Source organism: Neopsephotus bourkii, unplaced genomic scaffold (genome assembly GCF_033783945.1).
Source record: "Neopsephotus bourkii isolate Nb327-2 ecotype Australia unplaced genomic scaffold, CSIRO-AGI_Nbou_v1 NB_1542, whole genome shotgun sequence".
Classification (NCBI taxonomy): Eukaryota; Metazoa; Chordata; class Aves; order Psittaciformes; family Psittacidae; genus Neopsephotus; species Neopsephotus bourkii.
Window position 1 is genome coordinate 4,720,767 of NW_026902018.1, and position 26,612 is coordinate 4,747,378.

The window sequence follows — 26,612 nt, forward strand, 5'->3', positions numbered from 1 at the left end:
TATGTGAACACTAAAATCTTGACTACTGTATTGTTGTACAAAGTGGGGGACAACTCCTGCATGCACAGTATTAGACATTTCAATCTTAAGTCAACAAAATACCTGTTTACAAATACACTGTTCATAGCTATTTACCTTTTCTTAGCAATACAAAGATCTGTGGAAGAAAACAGAACTTTCTTCATCAGTGCTTTAAATTGTGGAGACTTGACAGGTTTACCATTCGCAGGAATTTCTAAAAACACTACCACATAACTCACAAGGTTGTCATTCCTGGTTTTGACCAATCTGTTTTCTGTGACAGGACATCAATGAAATGGTGCGAACTGAGCGTCCGGACTGGCAGAATGTCATGCTGTATGTTACAGCAATTTACAAATACTTTGAAACCTGAAACCCTAATAATTCAACAGATCCATGCGATAGAACCAACATGAGTTACCAGATGGAAACCTTACTGAATGCTAATCCCTGTTTCACTGAAAACTGGCAACATTTGAGTCCCTCAAACTTCAGTGGCGCTATGCTGGATTGCCTCAGAATGCTTCAGCTGCTAAGCCTGGAAATAGGTGTTTAAAAGCAAGAACTTGTTGCCACAGTGCTTGGAATAACCTGAGTTGTTAAGCTATTCACATTAATTATGTAGCCTAAAGAGCCTGGACTACTTATGTGCTGCCTTTCCAGCCAGACTTCCTGGAGCTTTCTTTCCTAGGAGAGTGAGATGAATGGATCCTATAGCATATAGCAAAGATAAAGCTTTGAGAAGGAAAAGGATAACATGGCATCATATTACTGAACTTTCTGTAGCATCTTAGAATATTCTATCCACAGCATATGGCACCCCAGTACAGTAGAGTTCTTGATGGTAATTTAATTATTGCCTTTACAGCTATTTTCCCTCCTTTTAAATGTGCACAATACTCTAGGAAAACAAGCTTTTATTCCTAATGACAAATTGAGTGGAAAAGTGCTCTCAATACCTCGAAAAATTTGGCACAGAACTCTTCATTCTAAAGCTTCATTATAAGCCTACCTCTGTCACAGCTATGTGGCTTCCAACTCTAATGGATTATAAGGACTAGCACACACAGCTCCTGGTTTTCCGGGTATGCTGTATTTCAAGGAATCTTTCCAAACTCCCTGTGCTTCCATTGTAACAGAAATGAAACAATAATTAACCCTTGCATGGCTTGTTCTTTCCACTGTTTCTTCTTTGTGTAGCACACAACAGCTACCCCAGGCTTTACAGCAATATGAACATACGTCATGGATTTCTGTGATAGAATTTTGGATAGCATTTCTCTGAAGAGAAGATATTTTCAATAAGATGTAACAATGAAGTAGTTTGTCTCAAAATCCATCTTTGCCATGTTTTCTGTGTGGTTTTCGTTGATCTTGCACATCCTCATCTGTCTGACAGAAAGTGAGACATTCTCTGACAGGAACTATGGAGGAACTGATGTAATGTGTATACACCCAGTAGTCTTGAATATTGCGTGGAAATGACTCACTGTCACAAGGAAGGAACTGAGAAACTTTCGTCTGCTCAACTTCTATTTTCCTAAAATGTACCTGAATTCATGTAACAGTTCTTGGGCAAAAGAGTTCAAGTAAGTGCCTTAGTGATCATTGAATTGATAAATCCTGGCACTTCAGGGCCTTGTGTGGAATGTTAATAGCTCAGAATGATTTCATATATCCATTTGTAATAAGCTGTTTGTTGTAATCTTGTTTGTCAAATCAAGGGAAGACTTCACTCTATCATTGCTTCTGCCTCTTATTTTTCTGAATGCTTATCAGCAATTAATCCACAGTTGAACATCTCTCATTAATATTGAGCAGAAGCCTACTTTAGAAGCAAGTTCTGTAACAACCGCTATTTATAAGCACATGCTCTTTCAACGCAGTAACCCTGTTACAAAGAAAATGAATCTGCCATTCCTGTGGTGCTCTTATGACTGTTAAGGATGTTAGCGCAGTGAATGCAACTGTGCTTGGCATCTGCGAAACTTCATCATGGTATAAAAGCACAGATTTAACTCAATAATATTGCCAAATCCAATCAAATCTATCATCTGAAGAACAGCCCATGTGAAGAGTAACAGTTCAGCATGTCTCTAGCAGCTAGCATTGTGTAAAAATATGTGCTTACACTGATATGTGCCTGTGAAAATTATGGAAAGTTGCAACATAACTACTTAATCCATGCTGAAGGACTTGGGAGAAGTTTTCAGAGCAGCAGGGTCTCATACGCACTCACAGTTCTTTAGTACCCTAAAAGTAGCTGGATACCCAGAGATGATTCATTAGTGCATTTGAAGAGCAAATGTAATATAAAGCAAATTGTTGCAAGAGAGGCTTCAAAAGAAAAATCTTCATTAACAGATTTTAATAAAAGTCTGAAATACAAATTCCTCTCCCATATGTCTTCAAAAATTGTTACTTAATTTCTTCCAGTAAGTTTCAATAAGAATAGTCTTATTGGAAATGCATATTATTGCTGTCTCACAGTCCATCTCCTACTATTAAATTCTAGGTTTTGCCTATTTGTGTTGAAAAATCTTTCTATTCATCCTCTGGACAAACTTCCTGATCTATGATTGTCTTATTCGTTGCTTTTGATTTAAAGAAAATATTTTTCTAATGAAAAAGGAGAGCATTTCTTAGTCTAAATTCACTCATGACCTGTTTTCTTAAGGTAATTGGAGCTTTAAGCTGATTTTTTCCTGTCCAGTGGTCAACTTCATTTACCTGGTGTGCTCTATTAGTCCTTAACTGAAACAGCACTAATAGTATCACCATTTGTAAAAGGGGAAATCACATTTCCCAGATACTTTCTGTTAAAAAGATGAATTGCTAGCCTTCACAGGGAGAGAGGAAAAAGAATTAAAAACATTACCTTGTTTTCAACTTCAAAGCTCTGTAAACTTCTTCTTGGTGTGATTTGTCTGATAAGCCTCTGTAAAGGAATACTGGGCTTCATGAAGAGTGTTTTCTGTAATGATGTATCTGAGCCTTTACATAGAAGGTGCTGCACAGCTGCTGTCCAAGTGGAAGTAATGAAGCAATGGGAGATCCAAAACAAGCATTCTGCTGCACTCTACAACATTCTTTTTCTGAAGGCCCAAACTGCTTTCAATTTTTCAAGAGGAAGAATAGCTGTAGTCCTTCTGGACACGATGGTACTGTTCTGTTTGGTTCCTATTCATAGTTAATCCTGAAACAGCATGGGGGTTTTTGTACATCTGAAGTGTAAGTTTATGCTGATTTCCTTTCCTTTCTTTCTAATCCAGAAAATATTTCTGAATGTGCTAAAAAGAGGACAAATATTTTATCATCAATTTATGCTATTGCATTTTAATACGTGCCTTGCAAATGCCTGTGCTGTAGCATATCAGGGTTACTCATTGCCAGCTGTAGGGGTGGGGTGGGCAACAAAATGGAGCATATTGCTGCACATACAGCTATATCATCTTTTGATCCTGTTTACTGCAACACTTCCATAGACCACAGAGGTCAGTTCACAGCCAAATGTGGATTTGGTTTGGCTAGTTGTCATCCTCATGCAAGATTATTGGAACAAACTGAAGGAACATTTGTGGGATTTCTTTACCAATGAAGAATGGGTGGGAGGAAAAACTTAACTTTGGTTATTCAGGAAAATTCTGTTGGAGAAGTTTTGATATGGAATATCTAACAGTAACAGAACTGGTATGACTTCAGAGTGGATTACATTTGATTTGGTTTTCAGTTGGTTTGGTTTGATCCAGTTTGATTTGGTTGTCTACTTAAATAGTAGTTAAATACTAGTTTAGTATCTCTGGTGTGACTCTCTGGCCCTCATAAAGACCTCTCATTCTCATGCCTCTGAAAAATGGTGAGTGAAATTTTCCCTTTGGAAATTGTGTTTCTGGATTGTTATCCAGAATATTGTATTCAGTTACAGCATATTCTGATTTAAAAGTTTTTTTTTTCTTTTGCATAAAATATATTCCTGAATTTACATGTAGCATTTCTGATACTTTTTTATCTCCAATTTTGTAAAATGCTTCCACTGTTTGTGTTTTTCTGTAAAGCTCATCATCATGCCAGAGCTAAATGAACTCAGCTTTAATGTGTTGGTTTAAACTCATATTAATATCACTGGCAGCGGTCACATTCTGCGTTTACATGCCTAAGGAGAAATCACTTTGGCCATTGCTTGCAGTACAGTAGTTTGAAGTGCTGAGGGCCTGCCTTAAGAATTTTGTAGCTATGACACAAAGTTCTCATTGGCATCTCATTTCTGTTAATAATATCAATGTTAAGTTTTTACCTATTCTTTTTTCAGTTCCCTGATTCAACACTTGAGATATTTGGATTCTGTTGCATCTTTTCCATCATCAAAAAATTACTTGTACTCGGTTCTCTCTGTTGCTATACAGTTTTGGTCCAATGTACAAATTTCATTATAGCTTTGTTTTAAACAAAATTATTTGGGAACTTCTAGGTGTTTTTCTTACTTTCTGTGTTCTGCTTGTGACTGGTTTAGAAATGCTGTCTGGTTTCAGGTGGTACATGACTGTATCTTCCAAAGTTGCCCCCTCTGGGCAGCTGGTGTGAAGCTATGCACAGGCTAAAGTTAAGCCTTTAAAACTGTGTTCATGTGAGGACTTGACTTCTTTATTTGCCTCTTGCAACTAATACAATCATAGCTTAACTGCAGGCTGCATCAAGCAAGAGCTGATAAGGAGCTGAATTCTTCTGGGAAGGAATCCAGTTGTACACCTTTACACTATATTATTGCCTACTGTGAGTACTGCTCTTGCTGAGGTGGCCTAAGAGAGAGGATTTTAAAATACTAGTGTCCATGTACAGGCTGATTTGCCTATATACTTTGGTTGTGGTCCTTCCCTTGACTTGGTAAATACTTAACTCCAGGTTTATTTTTATGTTCTGCCAAGCTCTGTTTCTGGAATTCCTTCCGTTAAGCTAGCATTAGTGTCTGAATGCTCAGTAATATTAATCACTTTGAAAAATGATGTGGAGAGAACTGGTATTGAAGTGTAGCTGTCATCCACAAGTTCTGGATATGCCATTGTGCCTTCCCAAGTGTAAAGTGTGTTCCTGTTGTGTTGGTTGGTGAAACATGTTAGAGCTGCTCAACTCTCCCATGACTTATTTATCTCCCATACAGCCTACATCATCCCAGGATGTCCATCAGGTGTTCTTGCCCCGAGGTTATGAACTCCTTAGATGAGTTAAGAGTTTACAGACATCTCTAATGTATGTTTAATTGTCCTTGTTTAGAAAGGTGGCTTTCACAGTGTTTCTGCCTTCAAAGGAGAGTGGCTGGATGGGTTTTAAATTCCTGTCTGGCCTGCTGAGCATTCCCAGTCCTTCATTCATGTATGTTTTTTCTGTTGTATTCCCTGATTTTGATGTCAGTGTTGTAGTACTCTTAATTGTCAAAGCCAAGATGTTAAGCATCTGGAATATGTAGCAACTATGCTTTTGGTAATTAATGTAAAGTAACTTAAAAGATCAAGGTTTGTACAGTTCTCATTTCTGTTAACGTGTTGATACAAGTGTCCTTTTTCCTTATGTATTTGTGCTTGCCAGTTGTTGGGATGCAGCACCCTTGAACTCAGTTTGACGAGGCCTCTGTCCTCATCTCCTTCAATTCATTCATTCTGAAATAATAGTTATTTCCTCTACACTGAAACTTCAGTAAAACCTATGACTACAAGATGATTTCTTCCAACTGACATTAGCTTAGCTTTTACTTGGAATACTCTTTACCCTTATGCCACTGTCTGCCACAGAGTTGCCCATAAAGTTCCAGTCAGTTCCAGCAGGACTTGGGGATGCAAAACTGTAGGGTAAACTTTTGGCAGAGTGTTATGGCAGCCTGATGCAGTTAAGCTGGTTTCATTTTAATCCCCTATTTTCAGGGGGTTTCAGTTTAGCCCAAATCCCTTACTCAAAGCCAAAATGTGGCACATTTGTTCTCCACTGGGAAGTATGCTTCTGTTTAATAATATTTTTATGAGATTGTATTTATGGAAGTGGAAAGAAAAATGTCATGAAGCTAGTTTTGTTGCACTTTTCTAAGGCTTTTGTATTTTGCATAGATTTCCAGAATATGAACAAGGTGTTTGGAGGAGTTAAGGCTTAAAACCTACTTTGCCCCAGTATAGCTATGTATTACATGCATTTTTATTCTAGTGATATGTGTATTATTTTAATTGCATGTAACTAGCGTATTTATATGGTATTTAGGAAGCCCAGTGGACATTTCCTGCTGCAGAGGAGCCATTGGCAGTCCTGGTTCCACAGTTCATGAACTGACCTGGTTTGACAGTAGACTGCATTTGCAACAATGGAATAGTCATTTTTGTTTCTGGACTGTGTTTCAACAGCTGGGAGAAAGAGGCTGCTCTTTTTTTGTCCTGTTGTTGAAAGTTCTCTGGAGGCTTTTACTGGTTTCCAATAATTGCATATGTTCCATTAGGATGATTACTTGGGAATCAGCTCAGTAGAGAGGGCACAAGTACATGTAACATACTGAAGTAATTAATCTTTGTAACTTACAACATTTCAGTTTGTTAGAAACTTTTCTGTGTATTGTAAGGTCAATTTTACTATTTTTAAGTAGCACTTTTAAACATAACTGAAGGGTTATTTTGAACAGAAATGTTTTTCCTGCATTTTATCTAATGGCAAGAAAGTATAACACTACTAAACAAAGCATAGACTAATTAGCCTCCAGACTGTAAGTTCACTTTAGGTCAGTAATGATCAAGAGTTGTTCTATATATATGAAATAAATCAGTGATCCCATTTAATGTTGGACAACTCTCCAGATCAAAGACAGAAGGGCATTAATAGGTACCCCCCAACCCCTGGGTGAGGGTCCTTTCAGTTCAGGTGTGAGGCAGAATTAGCAGAACAGTGTGATTCATTTGGACTTCATGAAAGAACAGGATTTTATTGATATCTCACTCTAATTTCACATCATTATGTTGGATAAGGACTAAGGACTAACCTTCTTTGAGATGACACTGCAGCCAGCAATAATATCTCTCAAATAGCTAATTTAAAGCTCCTTTTCAGTGGCTTTTAAGGGTGATGTAGAATACAGTGAATCTTAAAAACTCTTCTCATCCATCCAGCTTTCCTGATCTGTGTTGGCTTTATAGTTCCTTGAAACACAACTGTAGACTTACCTAGCAGTACATGTATGGGTTTAGTAATTCTTGTTCTAGACAGCAAGCGCTTTTTTCCAGAGCCCTTTCAAATGTTTTAACACACACACATTGGCATATATGGACATTTTACATCTATAGAGAGGTTTTGCATAGATAATAGATATATCTACATACATGTCTACATGTTATACATGTAGGTGCATCTACAGGTTCTTAATAAAATTAAACATGTTTCAAGAAGTGCTTGCGTCTTGAATACTTAGGGTGGTGTATTAGTGTGTATATATAAAAAGTAAGAAGATAAAACCCAACATTTTGTTTGCTTCTAGTTAGAGCTGAGAAATACAGGTCTGAGGAAAATTTGGAAGTATGTTCAAACTGTATTTCACCCTGCTTCTGGTTTGAAAGGCACAAGCTGTTCATCATTGGAACTTAAAAGGTCAGCAAGCATATTTTAAGCTAAACCTTTTGGAGGACCTAATATGCTTTTAGTTTGCAAGGACCACTAAAGATCTGGGCATTTACTTTCTCCATAATGTATTCTGTATAAGTATTTAGTATGTATGCCTTCAATTTGCCAATGTTGCCATGTTCTCTTCTTAATTATTCATGAAATAAAGATTGCGAATAGCAAAATGTGTGTTCATGTTTTCTTGAGTGGAGCTGCTACAAAAAGGAATATTTTAAGACTGTTTCTGACACGGTATTTTTTCAAGAGTAAATGTTACAGGAAGTAGTTTGTGGAGGTTTATACGCTATGGATGAGAAGTGCATGCGAATGATTTGTATGCCCATAACATGGTTTTTTGAAGTCATGTCTCTCTTGGTATACCAGCATACTCTGCAGTATCTGCTCCCAAAGGGTTTTAAATGGTAAACTGGTGAATACCCTACATAAGAGGTACATATTTAAGGCATCTACATAGCCAGTGTTGACCTAGTCTTGAACATGAGTAGCAGAGAAAGGAATTGCAGAGAATATGTTCTATTTAGGCAACTTGTGTAATGCATTACAAGATTAGAATTAATGTTACTTAACCCAACCCACATAAAGCAGTGCATGTGTGTGTGCTCGTGCCCTCCCTCTCTTAAGCAGTTGGGCTGGGGTGGAACTGGGGACTTACTCTCTAGAACAGTTCAAAGTATGATGCCTCAAGATAAAATTTCCAGGTGAAAATAAAGACTCGAAAACCTCAAACCTTGTTTGGTCTCCATCATCCTCGATGGTAACTGTTTTCAAATCCTGATTTAGAGCTTTAATTTCAAGTGCTCTGGAATAAATTGGGTCCAGAGCTTTGGAATGAGCTATTTATTGCAAATGTTCTGAAATGGACTGACTTTTTTTTTAGCCTGTGTGGTGCTTTATGACTGTTCAGCAATCTTTGTCCAAATAATGTTGTTCTGCAAGAAAGCGTCTCCTTTCCTGAGGTGAAATATTCTCCCTGAATTTGAGGGGGTTAAGGAAACTCTTCCTTTAGTTCTCAAAATGGATTTATATCCTGGTTTTAAGTATGGATCATCAGTTTTCATACTTGTTGGGGGGGGGGGGTGTTAAATGTTTTAAAAAGGTAATGTAGTAAACTTGTGTTGGAAAATAGATGTTTTTCTTTTCTGTAGCAAGTGCATGACAGCAGTGTAGAAGTGACCTGTACACTCGCAGCTGGCAGTCTGAAGGTCAAGACAACAGCAGTGAGCCGGACACAGGCCAGGCCTGAGGTACACTAAACCAGTAGTGTCTGCACAGACTGTAGAACCACAACTCTTCTTTCCCATATCCACTGAAATAATGCTCTCTAACCAAAGTTGGGTTGGTTTTTTTCATGCATTGTCTTCCAAGCTCCATGTGTTGAATATAATGAAATCAGTTAAATAACTTTTGAATGTCTTAACTAAAATGAAAATCTGCAGCTATAGGGAATAGTAAAATAAAACCCTCTGAAACAACAGCAATATAACATTCATTGCATTAAACAAAAGCTTATATTTGTTGTTTTGCAGTTAAATAATAAGGAGTGATGCCATCAATCCTAATCCAAGTTAAGGTTTTTATTAGCCTTTATGCCTGCCATTGCCTTCTGTATCACCATGGTTTCACTGAACTCTGTGGAACTGAATTTCTATATATGAAATGCCCTGTTGGAATAATATGATGTCAACTTTTCTTACACGCTCTTTGCCCTTCAGGATTTTCAGCTCTTTGGAACCTCTTTAATAGCGTTATGAAAACAGGGTTCAACACAATGGTGTCTTATCACGGTATTTTTACTGCTAGACATTTGCATTGATTCTGTCGTGTGAAGAAATATTTGTGCTTCTCTCCAGTGCTGTTCATAGCTCACTCTCTTGTTTATGCTTCCTTTTCTTAGACAATTTTAGGCTCTTTCCTCACACCAGAAGCCTAAAAGTTAAGCTCTTAAAAATAAAAGAAACTTGAGAAGGAGACATAAGAGTCTGGAGAAAACTTCACAGAGCTGAGGACTATATCATGGTTTTCATAAATAAATGTCCCCCAGAGCACCAAAATGCCAGTGTGTTGAGTTAATTAACACTGTGTGTCTTTGGGTGGCCGCAATCAGAGTCCATCAGTTGCAATGGAGTAAAGCTCATGGTGAAGTCTGTGGTGCCCATAACCAGAACTATCTTGTTAAAAAAATCACAACTTTGGAGAACATTTGGTCTTTGCAAAAAATCTCTCTTCAAAATGGCTAGTCTAACAAAATAATATGGCTGGACTATTGTCGCAGTAGAGAAGAAACGTGAAGGGATGTCATTAACTTATACAGGCATTGGAACAACATACTGAAACACTAATTCAACTTTATAAACCTGTGAAGTTCCACCATTTTGCACTATTTCAAAGACTCACTATTGCCCAGCAGGAACAAGGCCAGTCTACTTCTTCATGTCCAGTTTCTGTTGTGGCAGAGCTTGGTTATACACAATCTGTATTTTGACAAGTTGCATAAGGGTTGCCCTTTCATTGCTCCTTAGAATAAAATGAGAATAGTGTTAAGTGAAGAAGAATCATCTGACTTCCTCTGCTGGGCCTTGCAACTCCAACAGTTCATTTATTGTATAAAGGTAACTTATATATATAATAGCTGTTGCTCTGCAGCTCCCACATGATGATTCATGCTACCAGTTTTTCTGCTATTAATAGTCTACAGAGAATGCTTAAATTTAGATTGAACTCCATCTCCTAGTCTGTCATGCTGAATAGTGTTTAGAGGAATGAAGCCGCAGTCTGTTTGGACAGTGCCTTTTAGAGAACAGTCCAACCCTTAACATTAAATTACTGAAAATCCTCTTTTTGTTCCTGACCTAAGTGCAAATGGCAGGATTTAAACAGTGTTCTGAGATAGGGTTCACATTTCCCTTTGAGCACAAATCTTGCTTTGACTTGAGCTTGTTTTCCTTAAGCCTAGATAAAAGCTGAACTCCTCCTCCTATGTTGGAGTTGAGTAGTTTGTGAGGAGGCTTTGCTCTTTGACACCGGGTAGTGTCCTTCATTAAGTTGCTAGCAATGGGCATTTCCAGCAGAATTTTGCCTGTGTCATTTGGTCAAAGGACATTCTCTTCACAAAATCTTGCTGCTGCCTTTTCTTTGTGTTTTCCAGTGTTGATTTTAAAATTACTAACGTTTATTGTTGACCAATGTGAGCAAAAATAATTGCTTATATATACACACATAAGGATTTTTTTATTTAGATATATCTGTCATGTTGAAGAATTTGCTAGTGTTTCCAAAAGACCTCAAGTAACCCTGCCTCCATCCCTTCTCTTAGACTAACACAAGTGCCCTTCACTGCTTTTAAGGAGATGCAAGACAGTGTTTGTGGGAATGGGATTATGTACAAATTGGAATACATCATTTTAAGTGTCCTGTTGAACAGCACTGCGTATGTGTGCTAATGTCAGTTTGATGATGCTTTGCAAACTACGCATCCCTTAAATGTAATTTTGCATATATCAGATGATTTGGTTTGGTTAGAAAGAAAAGCTTCACCAGAGACAAGAGCTCCAAAACTGACAGAAAGTAATCTCTTTCTTAGACAGAAATAATTTCTCTATTTTAAAAAGCAGTAATTGTTCCGTATTCTGTTTTAGATAAACTGATTATCATCTTCAGTCCTTCACAGTAAGCCTCAATACACAGGTATGACTTTCCTGCTGCTTAGCAGAGTGGCAGGCTGATTTTGGCTATAGTCATTGCAGGAGTCTGCTTTGTGTTTACAGTGGCATCACTGACGCGCCCAAGCAGACTGTCACTCACAGAGTATCAGCAAAGAGAGGGGTGAGTTTCATGACAGGTCTTAAGTGTGAAGTTTCTATTTACTTTGCTCTCATCTTTTTGAAGGAAGCATTTCACAGTTTATTCTAGAGAGTCCTTCTAGAGTTTACTACTTGAGCTCAGTTGCTAAGTTTGGGAAGTGCAAATAATCTTGTATCCCTGCTTTTCAGCTGCCCAGTATTCAGGAGTTTGGCTTGTTCAATTAGGATGCAGTGTACAGTATGCTACTGCAACTCCACTTTTCAGGAGTGAAAAAGCCCCTCGTGGCTGTACACAGGCGAATCAGAAACTTAATTTCTTTCCTTGCAGTCCTGAACTTCTTTCAGCTCACAGCCCAAGCCACCTCTGAGCATGTGGCGGTGCCTTCCCCATGGCTGCTGGAGGCTCTTTAGTTTCTAGGTAGTTTCAGCCTACTTCTTCATGTAGTCCCTTCTCCAAGTGTATATGGCCACAGCTATCACAGTAATGCTGTTTTTCCCTCCATGAGTGACTAAGGAGGAAAAGGAAGTTAGCACTCTCGTGTACTGCTATCCCTTCATATATTATAAAAACAAAGTAAAAATATAAGAGATGATTCTATTCCTTGCTGCCAAATTACTGTTGGGATTGGCCACTGGTAAGGAGAGCATAAGTAGAAACATCTACAGGTAAGAACAATACACGTTGAATGCGTACAAGAACTATGATCTGAAAAACAGTGGAGTTCTGATACTTAGCAGGGATAGTAACATAAAAATAATAAAACCCAATTAATTTGTTAATTCAAATGAAAGGCAACAGATGTGTTCTGATCTTAGTGTAGTAATCAAGGCTATCCTATCCTGCTAAATAGGACATAAAGCTGCAGCTGTTCATTATAAACACATTTACTTGTGCAGAAGTGAGAAATGGGCATGTAAAAGTAACAAGAGGATCTCACTCAGTTGCTCTGGGAGGTGTTGATACTGATATTTAACATCTTGAAACACTGCAGGCTTCCCGACTGCACAGAGAAAATCAGTAGGTGACAATGGCAACCTGATACGCCATCCAAGCTGGAATGCCTAGTGAGGGAAGGAACCAGTGGTTTTAGTTCCTTCCAAAAGGAAGGTAATAGGCTTTGGTAGTTGTGTCAGAATGCTTTAATGGAATAAAAGAAAAGTTAACTTCTAAGAAGCATTAGAGGCTTGTCAGGGTGCCATTATCAGCCAGCCCTGTGAAAGCACTTGGATGTTTGCTTTGGATCTTGTATGACTTGATGGTCTAAAAGAAAATCAATGTGGTCTACATCAAATAATCTGAAAACTGATTAGCTGCAAAAATCAAAAAAGAGTTATAACTGGGAGAAGAAACATATAATGAAGCATTTATGGGGTCCTTCAAAGATAAGCTGATCAACATCTGTGGCTCAGGAAACCTGTATTATGATGTGCTGAGGATGGGATGGTTGGAAGAAAACAGCCTGACAGCTTAATAAAGGGAGCTGACTGCAGCAACTTTGATTTTAATGTATTCAGGAGCAAAATCAGATTTAGAAACTGCATCCCTGCTCCTTGAAAGTATTTTGATTCCCAGCTTTCAATGATTTCAGTGGGAGAGAGTCATTTGGATGACTTTGAGGATCTGGGCCAGAGATGTGAGGCAACCTCTACCATATAGGAAGCACTACCCTGAGAAGGAGCAATGCTGAATAGGAGCAGCAAATTCTGGCAAACAGGTAATCGCTACAGCATGGCACTTGCCCGTCTATTCCAAATACAATTGCACAGCATAAAATTTCATGGAGCGTCATTGAGGAGTGGGAAAATACTGCCTCTTGTAATGGTCTCAGTTTTGCCATTGTACACGAGCAGTGCCCAGTTCTAGGGTCAGAGTTTCTCAAAAAGCCCTAGCAAACTTCATGTGGGCAGGCAGCATTTCTAAATTCACCATTATTGGAGCATGTTTTGATGAGGCTCCTAAATGTCTCGTAGTCACCCACTTCTCTTTTTTCTTGACTTGGCTAGTCAATATATGTTGTTCTTAAAATCTTTACATGTTACTGTGTGGGAGATCACTCCAGCTTTTTCTGTAACTTCTGGGAAAATTACTTCTCCCTAGAGGATTCCCACTGTGTGTGGAGCAGTGCTCTGGCCTCCACTCTGTAACTCAGCGTAACTCACTGCATGGCGTGGCAGCCTGTGTGCCACCCATCTGGGGTAAGAGGGGAGCCCAGCACAGCACAGGGGTTGGGTGCTAGGTTGTTAATGCTTAGATGTGCATAGGTTTTGAGGATGTTGTCAAGTGGTTAGTTCCAGTTCTGCTGCTGTGGGTCAAAGTGTGGCAGATGTGGCATGAGCCATCTCTGGAGTTGGGAATCCCAAAATAATACCTTCAGTTGCATGGCACAAGCCTCCAAGCTGCAGCAGCCCCCTGCAGAGAAGGGCCTGGGCTGTCTGACATTGCAATGAATTGGGTTTTTCATAAGCTGGGATTTGCCATGGGGTTGGTGGGAAGTGTGGAGTTGTGCTGATGTTTTTTCCTGTTTGTAACATCCAACCAGTAGGAACCTGTAGATAAATGACTTGCTAAGATGTAAAGTTGAAAAATAGAAGTAATAAAAACCTTAGAAGAGATCCACAAAGAGCAGTGGGTTCAGATTCTTGAGAGGTTCTCTGCCCGCTTCAGAATAGCTGTGAGATGAGTCATGGCTGTTCCCCAGGTCTGCTCATGCAGAGTAGCAGCCGATGGCTGGGGACAGACAGCCCCGAGCAGCAGGGGCAGGAAACACTGTGTGCACACTGGTGGGATCTACTCGATGGGAAATGGGAAACTTGTGTAAAAGATTTCATATCTTTACTGAGAACTCTTAAACACTTCCAGAGTAGTAAATAGTAATGCACAGGGTTTCCTTTCCATTGGTAGTAAAGGACAGTTAAGCAGAGAAGAAAGTGCAAGTTTCTCTGCTTGTGCAGTCTTTCCAGATACCTGTGTTGCACTGCCCTGTACCACTTGGTATAGCTGTGGGCTTAAACTCACTGGATGGGTTTTCAAGCCTGGAAAGAAGTAGATGTTCAGTAGAATGTACGGGGAAAGCCCTCCTCTCGTTGTTCTCTCCTTGCCTCCTTTCACTGTATGCAGATCAAGCCCGTTTCTGGCCCTTGCAGGTCCCTGAAGGCAAGAGCTGGACTTCTTGAAATAAGTGGCAGTCTCCTTCAGCCGCTTCTCGAGATGCTGCTCCGGGCTGTCCCCGTCGGTGCGGAGCCACCCGGTGCCCGGTTACGGCCAGGTAAAGCTGCGGGGCTGCCGGGCGCCGCTCGCTCCGCTGTGGGGAGCTGCTCTGCGGCCGCGGGACCGGCTGGGGCTGGGGCTGGGGCTGGGGCTGGGGTGGGGCAGAGACAGAGGCAGGGGCTGGGGCTGGGGCAGGGGCAGGGGCCGGGCCCGTCCCCGCCGCCTCTCCCGCCCGGCGCCGCCCTTGCCGCCCTCCAGGGGGAGTCGGTGCTGCCGGCTCCGCGCCGCCGGGGCTGCCGCGTCCTGCGGCGGAGGGCGCCGCAGGGCGGGAGCGGTAGCAGGGCCGGGGCAGCGCCCGGCGGGCCGGGACCGCCACACGCATCTCGGGCGCGGCGGGAGCGGCGCGGAGCGGAGCGGCGCCCCGAGGGCAGGTGGGTGATGCCGGCATCGCCGCGGTAAGGGGGGCGGGTGCCCGCTGTGCGAGCTCCCGGGGCGCACCGGGACCACGCGGCTGGGGCCGGCTGCGGGACTCGCCCCGCTGCCTCCCTCCGGTCCGAGCGGTGCGGGTGGCCCCAGCACGAGCATCCCGAGCACGGTCGCCGCGGGCGGCTTCAACTTCCCTCGCGTCCCCCGCCGTGTCCCCGGCCCCGCTCCTGCCTCCCCCGCGACTTTTCAAAGTGGCCGCCGCTGCCCTGTCGGTGCTGCCGGATCCCCCGCCCGGGACGGCGGCGAGGTTTCCTGGCCAACCGCTTTCCCCTGCCCGGCTCGGATGGTTTTTGCACCGTGGAGCCGGTGCAACCAACTGTCAGTCCCTCGACACACCCCCACGCTCCGGGATGTTTCCTCCTCGGATCTTCCTTCAGATAGCAATGCTGGACTTTGCCCCCCTGCACCCAGCCCTCCTTCTGCCCCTTCCGCTGATATTTGTGCTTGTGCTTAATCATGAAATAGTGATTCTACAGGAGCACCCTGCATCCTGTAAACTCCGTCGTGTTTAACGAAGGAGATCATGCACTTTGCAATCACGCTAAGGGAAAAAGGGCAGGGACTGAATAAATGGCATTAAACCTGCCCGCACGCTTATCCCTTCCTTTACTCCATCCCACCTCATCTGTGTCAAGCGACTGAAACAGTTTTTAGCGATATCTTTCTGCCGCCCTTGGGAGCTCTCTAAGCCTTGGGACCCAGCAGGTATGTTAGTGGAGCTGCCACACACAGAGGAGCCTCATATCTCTGTACTGGGGCGAGAAGACATGAAGGGGAACAGGCTGCAGGGTGCTGGTTGTTTCCAGAGCTGTTGTGAGCATGTGTGAGGCGGCTTTCTGCCCTGATAGACAGCACTCAGGGTGTCCTGCCCTCACCAAGGTGCAGGAGCCCATCCTGGAGCAGTGCATTAGGCAGCAGGTATGTTCTGCTGTGTTTGGTACGTTCTGTGTTCAGCTGGTGTGTTCTGGGCTGGTATGTGGTACCTTCACAGGGAATGCTCCTGGGAGGAGAATTTTCTGCATGTTTGTTTGTGTGGTCTGAATGTCACCCAGAAGTTGCTTTAATTCTCTTTTATGCCCTGGTGCAGTATGAGCTTGGGGTGGGTTTTGAGTGCAGAGGTATTGCAGACTTTGCTAGAGCTTGAAAGTCATAAAGGTGGTCGAGCACCCCCTTCAAAACTGCCTTGGGCAGAGGGGCCCAGGGCCCACTGAAGAGACTGTTACCTTAGGGTTAACTTAAAGAGCAACATGACTCACGTAGTAAATAGCAGTTAATAGAATTGTCCTAACTACTTAAAATTATTTTCCTAAGCAGATGGTCAGCTATTAGATAAGTCATTGGATGTATTTATTTTCAGGTTTCTTATGAGGCTCATGAGTCTCAGACCTGTGTAACTCAAGAACTGTAGCAACTGATGAATTCATTCTTCCGCAGGGGAGAAAGCAAGCACGACCAGGTCCTGTGCTTAGAGACACCCCAGAACATACTGCCCAAGTGAAATACAAAAGGATTAGATAGAGTGAACAACAGGGATGTGAGAAATATTTCAATTTAATTGGATCTGTGGAAGAAATACCATATTTCGAATTGCAATTAAAAAGTCAATACAAATGCAATCACATATACCAAAATACTATGGAAATGATACCCCATCTAATGTGGCAAATGGATTTAATCCCAAATTAACCAGGAAAGCTATCAGCCAGCAGATTTGTACAGAAAACACATGGGTACAAACTGCAAACACGTGTGTGTACATAAAATAAAAATGACCTGTTCCTGGGTGTGAAAAACTAAAAAAGGCAAGCAGGTCCCTTTTAATGCTGCTCAGGGGTAAGGCTGGGATTCACACACACAGGTAATCTGTCTCATTTTCGTATGTATTTTTATACATAAAAACCAGAATCAGCATCAGCCTGTGCCAGGTCAGGAGATGTCAGCCCAGTAATGATGATGTTTGTCCTTCTGTCAGTGGGTGCAAAAGGCACTAAAGATCTGAGCTGAAAAGCCTCTTGCCAGGTCTCCTCTGTTTGCATTTCTGTTTTTGCTGATATTTTAATAGGATGTTTCCATAAGGGCTGCTGGCACTATTGAGTTTGGATGTAATCAACTTTTGAAAGCTATTCATCTTTTCTGTTTAATCTTCAATGATAGATTTTATGTACAGCCGTGTGGTTAAGCCCTCTTAAGAACTACTGGGAAAAGCTCAGTACAGCAGGAGTTTCAAAGGGACTGTTCTGGACTGTCTTCACCCTTCCTTTCAGTTGTGTTTCTCTGAAGGGTCCTGGAAGGCTGGCTGGGTCCATCCCCTTCGGTCTTGAGCCTGGCAGCTTTTCCCTCTGGTGTGGAGGGAAATCTCCCCCTTTACCACTTCTCTTCTGCCTGGGTGACTGATGGCTGTACAATTTCTCATCTGTACAGGATGCTTAAGGCTTCACAGATTTTCCACCAAGGCACTTATTTTCACTGCTTCAGCTCTTTGCTTTGGTTTGACATTTCCACCCACGTTTTACACGTGAGATGGGACGAGGCATAATGTGGTGAAGCTTTCTCTAAGAGTTCTGTGCATCTGTGAGTGAGGTGTTTTCCATCCAAAGGCTGATATCAGCATCTCTGTTGGTGTCTTGCAAAGCTTGTCCTTTTCTTCAGCTTGAGCAGATTTCAGCTCTTCTTGTTCATTCTCTCCATCTGATCTGGATGGTGAATAACTGTCCAGGTCATTCTTTATTGTGTGCTTTCCATCTGAAAATGGAGGTGGGATATTAAAACTTTCTTCTTTGTTGAACTCGAAATTAAAAACCAAGAGATCTTGAACTATGTGTCAATGAATCAGGGAGGACTCTCACGAGTCAATGGAGACATACTCCCTTTCACCAGGGTCTGGTATTTAGGACCACAAGTCTTGGTTGCCTCATGGACCATGTGCAGGTTTGTATCGGTGCACCTCAGCAGCCTTGTTGAAGCTACATGACCACGACAGCACCAGTTCCTCACCTCTCTGCCCATTTTAAAAAGGCAGAGAAAGTTGCCTACTTAGTGAGATGCTCATCCAGCTGAATGTTGAGGGTTGGTCTGTTGTGGGGAAAGAACTGACAGCATTCTGCTATGGGAGGGCAACAGGATCTCAGCAGATCACACAGAAGGTGGTTCAACCTCAGAAGGTTTCAGTGGCCTCTACAAAGTTGGGAGGTGCCTCCCCCCTCCCAGTGGCTGCATCTGTGTCAGGAATAATTATTGCACTTTTTGCTCCTGTTGAAGTAAATCTCTGTTGATCAGAATGGACAGATGGCACATACCACTCTCAGTTACAGAAAAGGTCATCCAACCCATGCCTCTGCCCAAAGGCAAGATCAGCTATGCTTTTGCCATTCCTGACATCTATTTCTCGACCCTGCTCCGAAAGACCTACAGTGGAGACTCTTTACTTTCCTGGTGTGCAGGGAACATCCTGATGTCCAACTTAAACTTCCTTTGCTGTAAGTCATGCCTCATCCTGAACACAGTGGGCAACCCACTGAGAGAGGCTCAGGAAAGAGTATTTATAAGTGCTTCAGCAAATGGAATTATTTGGTAACTCTGGGCGTATGAAGGTATGATCTCTCAGTCTTCAATCTGCTTTCTGTAAGGGGTAAATCGCATAAAACATGGCTACCCTGTGCCTGGTGTGGCTGGAGAACAGCAGTAGCATGGGAGGGATGGGGTAGATAGGAGGGATAAGGGGTAGCTTATGATGCTGCAACAGCAAAGTTAGAATCAAGTCATTTGGATAAACACACAGCAATGAGGTCAGGAAAAGAGCTGAAGAGCCACTAAGTGCTTAGGAGAATTCAGAGAGAAGCCAAATGCAACAAATGGCTTCTGTAAAACTTGCATTTCAGGGCAATCACTGCTGTCAGGTGAAAGTGTTAACAGTGCTGCGGTGTGTGTTTTGAGTGCAAGCGTTGTCCCTTCCTGTTCAGGACGCCTGGGGCTTGATATGGGTGCTATAAACAGACCTCTAGTGCTATGTGAGACATCCCAGTGGGGCTGGCAGAGAATAGGATAGGACCTGAGGGAGACGCATTCCTTTCTAAAGTGACAGCAGAGGCTCAGGTGATAGCTTAGAGCACTTTAGAGCTCACTGTTCACTTACAACATGTAAGCAGCTAACACAAACCTTATCAGTGTATTTTATGACTTGCTCTGGAGAAAGCATTTCATCATCTGGATGAAAGCTTTTCATCCTTGGGCGTGTTGGTTGATTATTGAAACCAAAAATAACCAGGTAGCATACAATACAGTGTACAATATATGCAAATGCCATTGTAGAAGATACACTAGAGCAATACAAGAGCATCTTTGCCCACGAATTAGCAATAAATCTAATGCCAGGAGGGCCACACTTGAAATTTTGTGTATGTTTTGGGGCTCTTGATGGTGGGTTTTGTTGGTTGGTTGGGTTTTTTAATTGATTTTTTTTTCAAAGTTACATAATTCAAACCCGAATAAAATAAGTTATTTGTTACAATTGCAAACGCAGCAGTGGAAGGCATGGTTTGAAAAGAAATGACAGCTCCAAGACAAATTGTATTTATCTTAGATGGCAAGTCAGGGGTTGTGTGCTGTAGGTTTATCACTATCTGACAGGTAAACAGGAAAGATAAAGTCCAGGTGTTACATAGGGATGTGGAAAAACCTGAAACAGGAATAAAGAATACTTTACACAACATTTTTAGGGAACATTTGCAAACAATGCATCTGAGACAATGGAGAAGTTAGCAGGGAGTGAAACTTCTTGCAAGGGACGATTTGAGCCAGGGACAGGGGGAGGGAAAGGCATACAGAGGATGAGAGAATCTTCCTGTCCTTCTTTGCTACAAGAGGAAAGGGGGGTTTTCCTGAAGCTTTGGAGACGTGACGAGTGACATGCTGGGCTCCTGTCTCTATGTTGATTAGCATTTGTGATTGCACTCAAATCCAGGCTGGAAGGCACTCAGGCATTCTCAGGAGGCCTCTAGTACTTGCAGATTGGGACTGTTTTATCTGCCGGCTAGCAGAGATACCGCATTCTGCCTCCCTGTCCCCTGCCTCTGTCCCGGGTGACGCTCACAGGCGCAGCCGTGGCTCCTTGTTCAGCAGCTCTTCAAGGAGGGCATGAGAGGGATCGTTTGCTGGTGGAGCCATTGGAAGCTGAGCTGAAGCTGAGCCAGCTTCAGCTGGGGGTCACGTCTGTGTATCTCCCTGGGCAGAGTCCCTGGTGCGTTTGAGTGAGTAATACTGTTGAACAGAGGGAAGTGCAATTTAGTCTCATTCTGCTCTTTTAATGCGGCCCTTTGGGAGTGATGAGGTCTGCACTCTTTTCCCTATTAGAAGTTTCTTTCCTCATTTAGTATTCAGACCTCAGAGTCTCTCCCATTTTTCTCCTGGTTTTGCTTCTTTGGAACTATTTTGGTTTTAGACTATTGTGTTCTCCTCTCACTTCTTGTCTTCCTCCCCTGTTTTTTTCTTATCGGGAGAGCATAATTGTTTCTGCTCCCTTTGCATGTGCTGTAATGTTGGCCTGTTACCTACGTCCCCCTTCTTGCACTGGGAAAGTCCTCTACGAACTGACCTATCATTTTGGTTATTGAGGTTTCCCCATAATAGGATTATTAGATTCTGGTGTGAATCACTTGTTGAGGTTGAGGAATTAAGGGAAGTAGACTATTATACATCATATTCTGTGGTGATACCAACTTTGATATGAGTGTAATATCCATATACCTGGGCGCAGACTGGGATTTTCCATAGGAAATATTTCCCAGGATAAAAGACACTCAGGAGCTCTGTGGGGTTTTAATACAATCTTCAGAAGAGAGGCACATGATTGAAATTGATTTGAATAATTACAGTTTCCACATACGTCTGATCCACAGATCAGTGCCCAGGTTCAATGAGACAATGGAAAATAACATCAGACTGACTTGGGCAGGCACCAGCACCATTACAGTTCCTGGAGCATGTGTGGGGAAGCACATTGGCTTTTAAAAAGTTTCTTAAATGTTCTGCAGACCTGGATTTTTTGGCCAAAAAAGAAAGTGACCTGTGCCAATGGCTGCCAGTCAGGGATTCCTTAAAATACCCTGATTCCAAACAGTGCTTTCCTCCCAGAAATCAGCCCTCTTTAGCTGCACCTGTTAGAACTGTTTTGTCAGACACCTAAAAAACATCAGTCTTGTTTTATGTTATCCTGTGCATTGCTAAATGCTGAGCCAGACTCTGCTTGACCATTACGATTCATTTAGGGCTATAACATGGGTAGGCACAGAGGATTGTGGTGGGTTTGTCGTTAACGTGATTCTTTTTCTCTGGGACAAGTGTATGGTGTAAGCTCTTGCAGGATATAGAAAGCTAAGAAGCTGTATTCATGGGCTGAAGTGCGGAATGAGGATTCACTGATGGTTTTTATTGTCTTTCATACCTGTTCCTGAAAGAAAATCTTCCTTTTCGTCCATGGAGACACAGTACAGCCTAGTTATAAGATTACAGCAGGCAACAGAAGAACACACCTGGGAGAAACCATCCTCAAGCCTTGGGGATATCTGCTGTGGGCACCTCCCTGCGATCCACCTTTGAGTACAACTCTCATGTTTGGACTCAAATGCCACAGTCCCTAAAGAATTTGCCTTGGGAGTCTTCGGTTTATCCTTGTTCAGCTAGGTGTGAGGGTCTTGATTGTCATGGATTTGAAGAGTGATTGCAGGGTTTCTTTGCAACTGGAGCTTTTTATGCTCTCTTACTGTGCAGAAACTGTGAAATATTTTAAGTTTTCATAGGAGAAAAGGGCTGCTTCTCAAGTGTGGTAGAAGTGTGTCTATTGTAGCAGGGTACTTGCTGCTGCTCTTCTTGCCTTTCTAGGCAAGCACACTAACTCATAGACAGCTAGCAAGTCCAGTAAAACCATTTCTAAAATGATTTATTAATGGCTACTCCAGTGCAGTGGTTTGATGCAGGAGGAGAGAAACGGATTACTAGAAATGTCATTTCACCAGCAGTTGCATGTTCTCTCCACCCCAGAGCATCAGTGTCGCTGGCCTGAGCAGCAAGAGGAGGAAGTAGGCAGAGGTAGCAGATTGTTACTTGTAATTGAATGTGCTTTTACCACAGGACAAGGACTAAGGAAATGAGGCAAGGATTTTGGTAGAGTCCTCAGAGCCCCATCTAAACACTGAGACTTCAGTATCAGTAAGCAGTGACACCGGAGAGTTCTAAATAAATCGGGTTATAACCAAATACTTGGGGGGAAAAAGTCTGTCGTTTGAGTACCTCTAAGAAAGGCTTGCTCTGGCGTGACTGTAACAGTGAAAATGCAAGTCACTTTGCAAGAGCAACAGAAGTATGGTGCAAGAGATAGCAGAGACAAGAGGGAGGGACAAAGTAAGGGGATGTGGCCTCATCAGAGCATCTTCTCCTTATCCACAGAGGGTGGCAGAGTCCAAAAAATGTCTTGAATAGCTTTGAGACTGAGAGAGAAATGGTAACGGGGGATGATGAGGCATGACACAGAGCAAATAGGCATTAGCGACTTAGGGTAAGTACCTTAAAAAATAGAAGAAGGAAAGTTGCTGAAAGCAAACCAAGAGGGCAGGAAATTAGTTACTGTGGCTTTGGGCTCCTTTGGGGATGAACACCACCAGCAGTGTCACTGTCTAAATGCCTTTTCACTAGCAGCTGATTGACAAGCCAAGGTGAATTGAGTTGGGTAATAAACAAACTGGTGCACAGGCTGGGATGCAGGGGGCCAGCACACACCCTGGGGGCACGGGAGCAAATAGGGTTTCTTGTCTAGCCAAAACTCAGCAGGTATTGCAAGGCACAGAAAGCATGTGGTCAGTCTCTGTGACTGAGCCAGCCCATATAGAGCAAACAGCAAGCAGTGAGCAGTGTGCAGTGGCAGAGGACTGGAGAGCTTTTGGGGATGTTTGGCTGTGAGGCAGGCTCTGTGCTGCTGCTGTGTCACTGCTTAAACTAAGATAAGAGAAGGGAGCAGGGAGAAGCTGGGGAGGAAGGATGTGATGACCTGGGTTAGCAACCCAATGAAGGCTTGAGTGCTTTTCATACTGTGGGTGGATATGAGTCAAACCACTTTGGTGGTAATGGGAGCTTCATGGTGAGTCCTCAGTAATAACCCTTCCTCAGAAGGGTCAGCATATGAGCTGTGGATGAGCTAATGGAGTGAGACAGCCTTGCTTTGGCTTGGAAGCAGGTAGAATTTATTCATCTCTGTTCAAGTTGCACAGTGCCTTCATCAGGATAGGGAAGGACAGCTTCCAAAGGGAATAATTGTAAGTTACATGTAGAGAGTTGGAAGGAGTTAAGTACCTTCTGTTGTAGAAGATAGGATGTTGGTTGAGCTGGTACAACAGCACTCCCTGCTCTGGAGTAGATTGGAGTAGGTTTTATTTCACAGGCAGAACTTCCACAAATACTACTTGCAGCCTGTAAAAGGAAGGTGCTCAGAGGAGTGGAAGGAACAATCACAAAGCCTGGTGGAGAGCAAGCCTGTAGTTGGAGAAGGGAAACAGAATTTGGGAACAACTGGATAAAAATGCAGGAAAACAAACAGATGTACCCAGTTCTCAACGGCCTGTCTGGAAACTTCATGTAGAAAGGAGAAGTGAAGTCACATCTGGAGAGAAGTCTGCTCCATTATTTTAAAATACACCAGAATGGATGCATTAGCAATATGATAAATATTTTTAGAGTGAATTCCTCCCTTGCCTGTATTCCTCAGTGGGTCACCTCTTCTTGGTATCCTGTTTCCTCATGTCTCTTATTTTGCTCTTGGAGGAATTGTTCTTTATGTAGAACACAGCTGGCTTTAGCAGGGCTGTGGGGAGGCAGAGTTGGCTTTTAAGTTCTTCACTCACACAGGAAGGGAAAACTGGCTCCTCAGAGACATTGTGGATGATATTGGCAGTAGTAACTTTTTTCTGGCCATGGTACATGTTTTTAATTATGCATTTTACACATCTGTCTTATGAAAGCTTATTCAAATGCTCTGTTTTCTATTTTTGGAAATACCACTGTAGGTAAATCATCATCATCAATCCTGGATACAAATGGCTTCATCAAAAATCCAACATGTTTCTGTGCCTTTTGGAAGTATATCAAGAAGCCTGCTGCCCAGTGAGACTTCAGTGAGCACAGGCAAACCTTTTCCCTTTTGTTTGTTTGTTTGATCTGGCGTATTTAACTGATTAAGGTCATTCAGCCTTACTTAGTTTTGCCCTCCCTGGCTTTCTGGGACCATTAGAGTGGGAATAATTACTGTGAGGGGTTTTTTTCTTGCTTTGAAACGTTTATAACATTCACTTAGGAAAAAGAAATGATGAAACACGCTCTGCTCCAGTCGTCTCTTCCACTACTGCAATAAAAATGAATCCACTTCCAGCATTTGGAGGGCAGGAAGGCAACACTGAGATACTGGTTTTGAATTGGATATTCCTATTAGGCAGCCCATCTGCGTTAATGACCTTTGCTTGTTGTCCACTGAGGTTTCACTTTTGGGGTATTTTTGTTTTGCAACTTTTATATGGGGTATAAACAGGAGAGAGAGACATGGGACAGGCTTGAAGGGTATGGTTTTATTATGCTGTTGTTGCTGTTGCTGCTGCAGCAGTATGGGTGTCTTGGATAATCCCCTAGTCAATAAGGACTTCAGATCAGATGTTTTGGATAAAGTCTGAAACAATCCTTTGGAAGGGTCAGACTGCCATGTGGAGCCCACAGGTAGTTGTGCAGGACATTGCAGTATCTCTAACTCCAGGGAATGCTGAAGGAAACTGCAAGTGCTCTAGGTACATGAAAACCAAGAGCATGGTGTGCTGATAATTTTGCATGCTTTGTTTCACTTGTATCCTTTGTTAACAAAGAGCAGTCTAGGGGGAAATAGTCTATTATTAATATTTAATTTTCTCCTATTACTGTAAGCAGATGACCTAAAAGATCATTTAGCCAGCAGCCAATAGTAAAGCAAACAGGGGGACAAGAAGTAAGTCTTAGAACGGTGATGCTCCTTTCTCCTCTCTTTCCTGCCCCACCCAGCCACATCTCTTCACCCCTGGATAGGAGGCAGAAGCGAGGATGCTTTCTGACACTTTCAAGCACGCTGGCTTTGTGTGAGCAGTCAGGGACACAGGGAAGCCAAACTATGTAGAGTATTCATAAAATACCAAACTTTAGAAAGGAAACCATTGAGCAATGCAGAAAACAACTACTGCAGCCTTCCAGCTGTTTTCCTTGTGTTTTACAGCCTGAGTTGTTTTGCAGATCTGTAGTGCCTGTGAGCACATTGGCTTATTTATTGTGACTTGATCCCCCAAAATAATGGGGAGAGACAAGATTTCTTAGTCTTTGATTTTAAAGACTGGAGATTCTCTTTGAGCTGAAGGGTTTTCAGAGAGAGGATGAAAACTGACAAGCATCTCCCCCTCCAGGCTTTGGAAAGTAGGAAACAAATGATTTAGCAGCACCAATTTTTCTGCTTATGGCCATGTGTAAATTCAAGGGTTTTCCCTGAGGGAGTTAGGTAATCTGTTTGTGGCTGGTACCTGGAAAGGGTCATGTTGTCAAAAGGAGATACTAGATTGTGATCTGTGGAATGAGCCTTGATGAAGATTCCCTAATGGACTTGTGAGCTGCCTAGTGCCCCTGTCCTGAAGCAGCCAAGGAGAAAACAACCCTCTCTGGATCACAGGGAAGCTGCAGCCCATCACCTATGTGCTCCTTGACTGCGTTGGGTGCCCTGAAGGCTGCTGGTCCCCTGGAGATTTTGCTGATGTCTGAGAGTAGCTGTCAAACTAAAGTGTCACAGCATTGTCATTACAGCAGCCTAGCACACGGAGCAGAGTGTGGGCATCCAAACCAGGGCGTTTGAACTCAGCCTGAAGAGGCCGAGAACAGGAAATGAACTTCTTTGAGATGGGTAATTTCCACCAAGCAGTGGCCAAGGGCATGCCTCGATGCTTTTGGTGCTCAGGAGAGAGAAAAGGCAACACCTCAGTCCAAAGCCAACTGGAGATGGCCAAACAGAAGCTTGCTTAGACTCCAGTGGTGAAGTGCTTCATGTGAACGTGCTGTTCAGATGCCTTACTGAATTTTCAAGGAGAGTTTTTCATTGGGGCTGAAATATGAGAGAGAACAGAATGTTCCAAGTCACTAAAACCGAACGTAGCAACAGCTTTACAGGTTTGTGACTGGCTAGAAAGGTTTATTTAATAATGGGAGAAAGGCCGAGCATAGCCCAGGGTATCAAGAAGGAATTAATCCAATTAACAAAATAAAACACGGGCTTAAGAAGAAATAGTAATTGTAACTGTCCAGCAGGTTGTGTGATACAGGTTATTTTTCTTAAGTTTCAAGAAGCTTCCAATGTCGATCCCTCGAGGGCCTGAGATGTTAAATATACACTCCCCCAGTGAGTAAAGCAGATTGTT

General features: G+C 42.5%; 2 protein-coding genes across 7 annotated transcripts in view; both read left to right on the top strand.

Moving 5' to 3' along the window:
* Nucleotides 1–7,826, top strand: part of SPECC1L (sperm antigen with calponin homology and coiled-coil domains 1 like) — a 68,736-nt gene extending 60,910 nt beyond the window's left edge. For all 5 annotated transcript variants that reach the window (XM_061370679.1, XM_061370681.1, XM_061370680.1 and 2 more), the window contains one exon: nt 305–7,826. In XM_061370679.1, coding sequence (XP_061226663.1) covers nt 305–394 — 90 coding nt within the window. In that variant the 3' untranslated portion in view covers nt 395–7,826. The remainder of the gene's footprint in view (nt 1–304) is intronic.
* Nucleotides 7,827–7,940: 114 nt separating this feature from the next.
* ADORA2A (adenosine A2a receptor) overlaps nt 7,941–26,612 on the top strand; it is a 36,560-nt gene continuing 17,888 nt past the window's right edge. The window contains exons 1-6 of one of the 2 annotated variants that reach the window (XM_061370693.1): nt 7,941–8,906; nt 10,616–10,686; nt 11,298–11,346; nt 11,427–11,484; nt 13,052–13,177; nt 14,607–14,728. The gene's annotated coding sequence lies outside the window, so the exon portion shown is untranslated. Of the gene's footprint in view, nt 8,907–10,615; nt 10,687–11,297; nt 11,347–11,426; nt 11,485–13,051; nt 13,178–14,606; nt 14,729–14,976; nt 15,102–26,612 lie in introns of those variants that run through there. The other variant, XM_061370694.1, reaches the window with a different exon arrangement.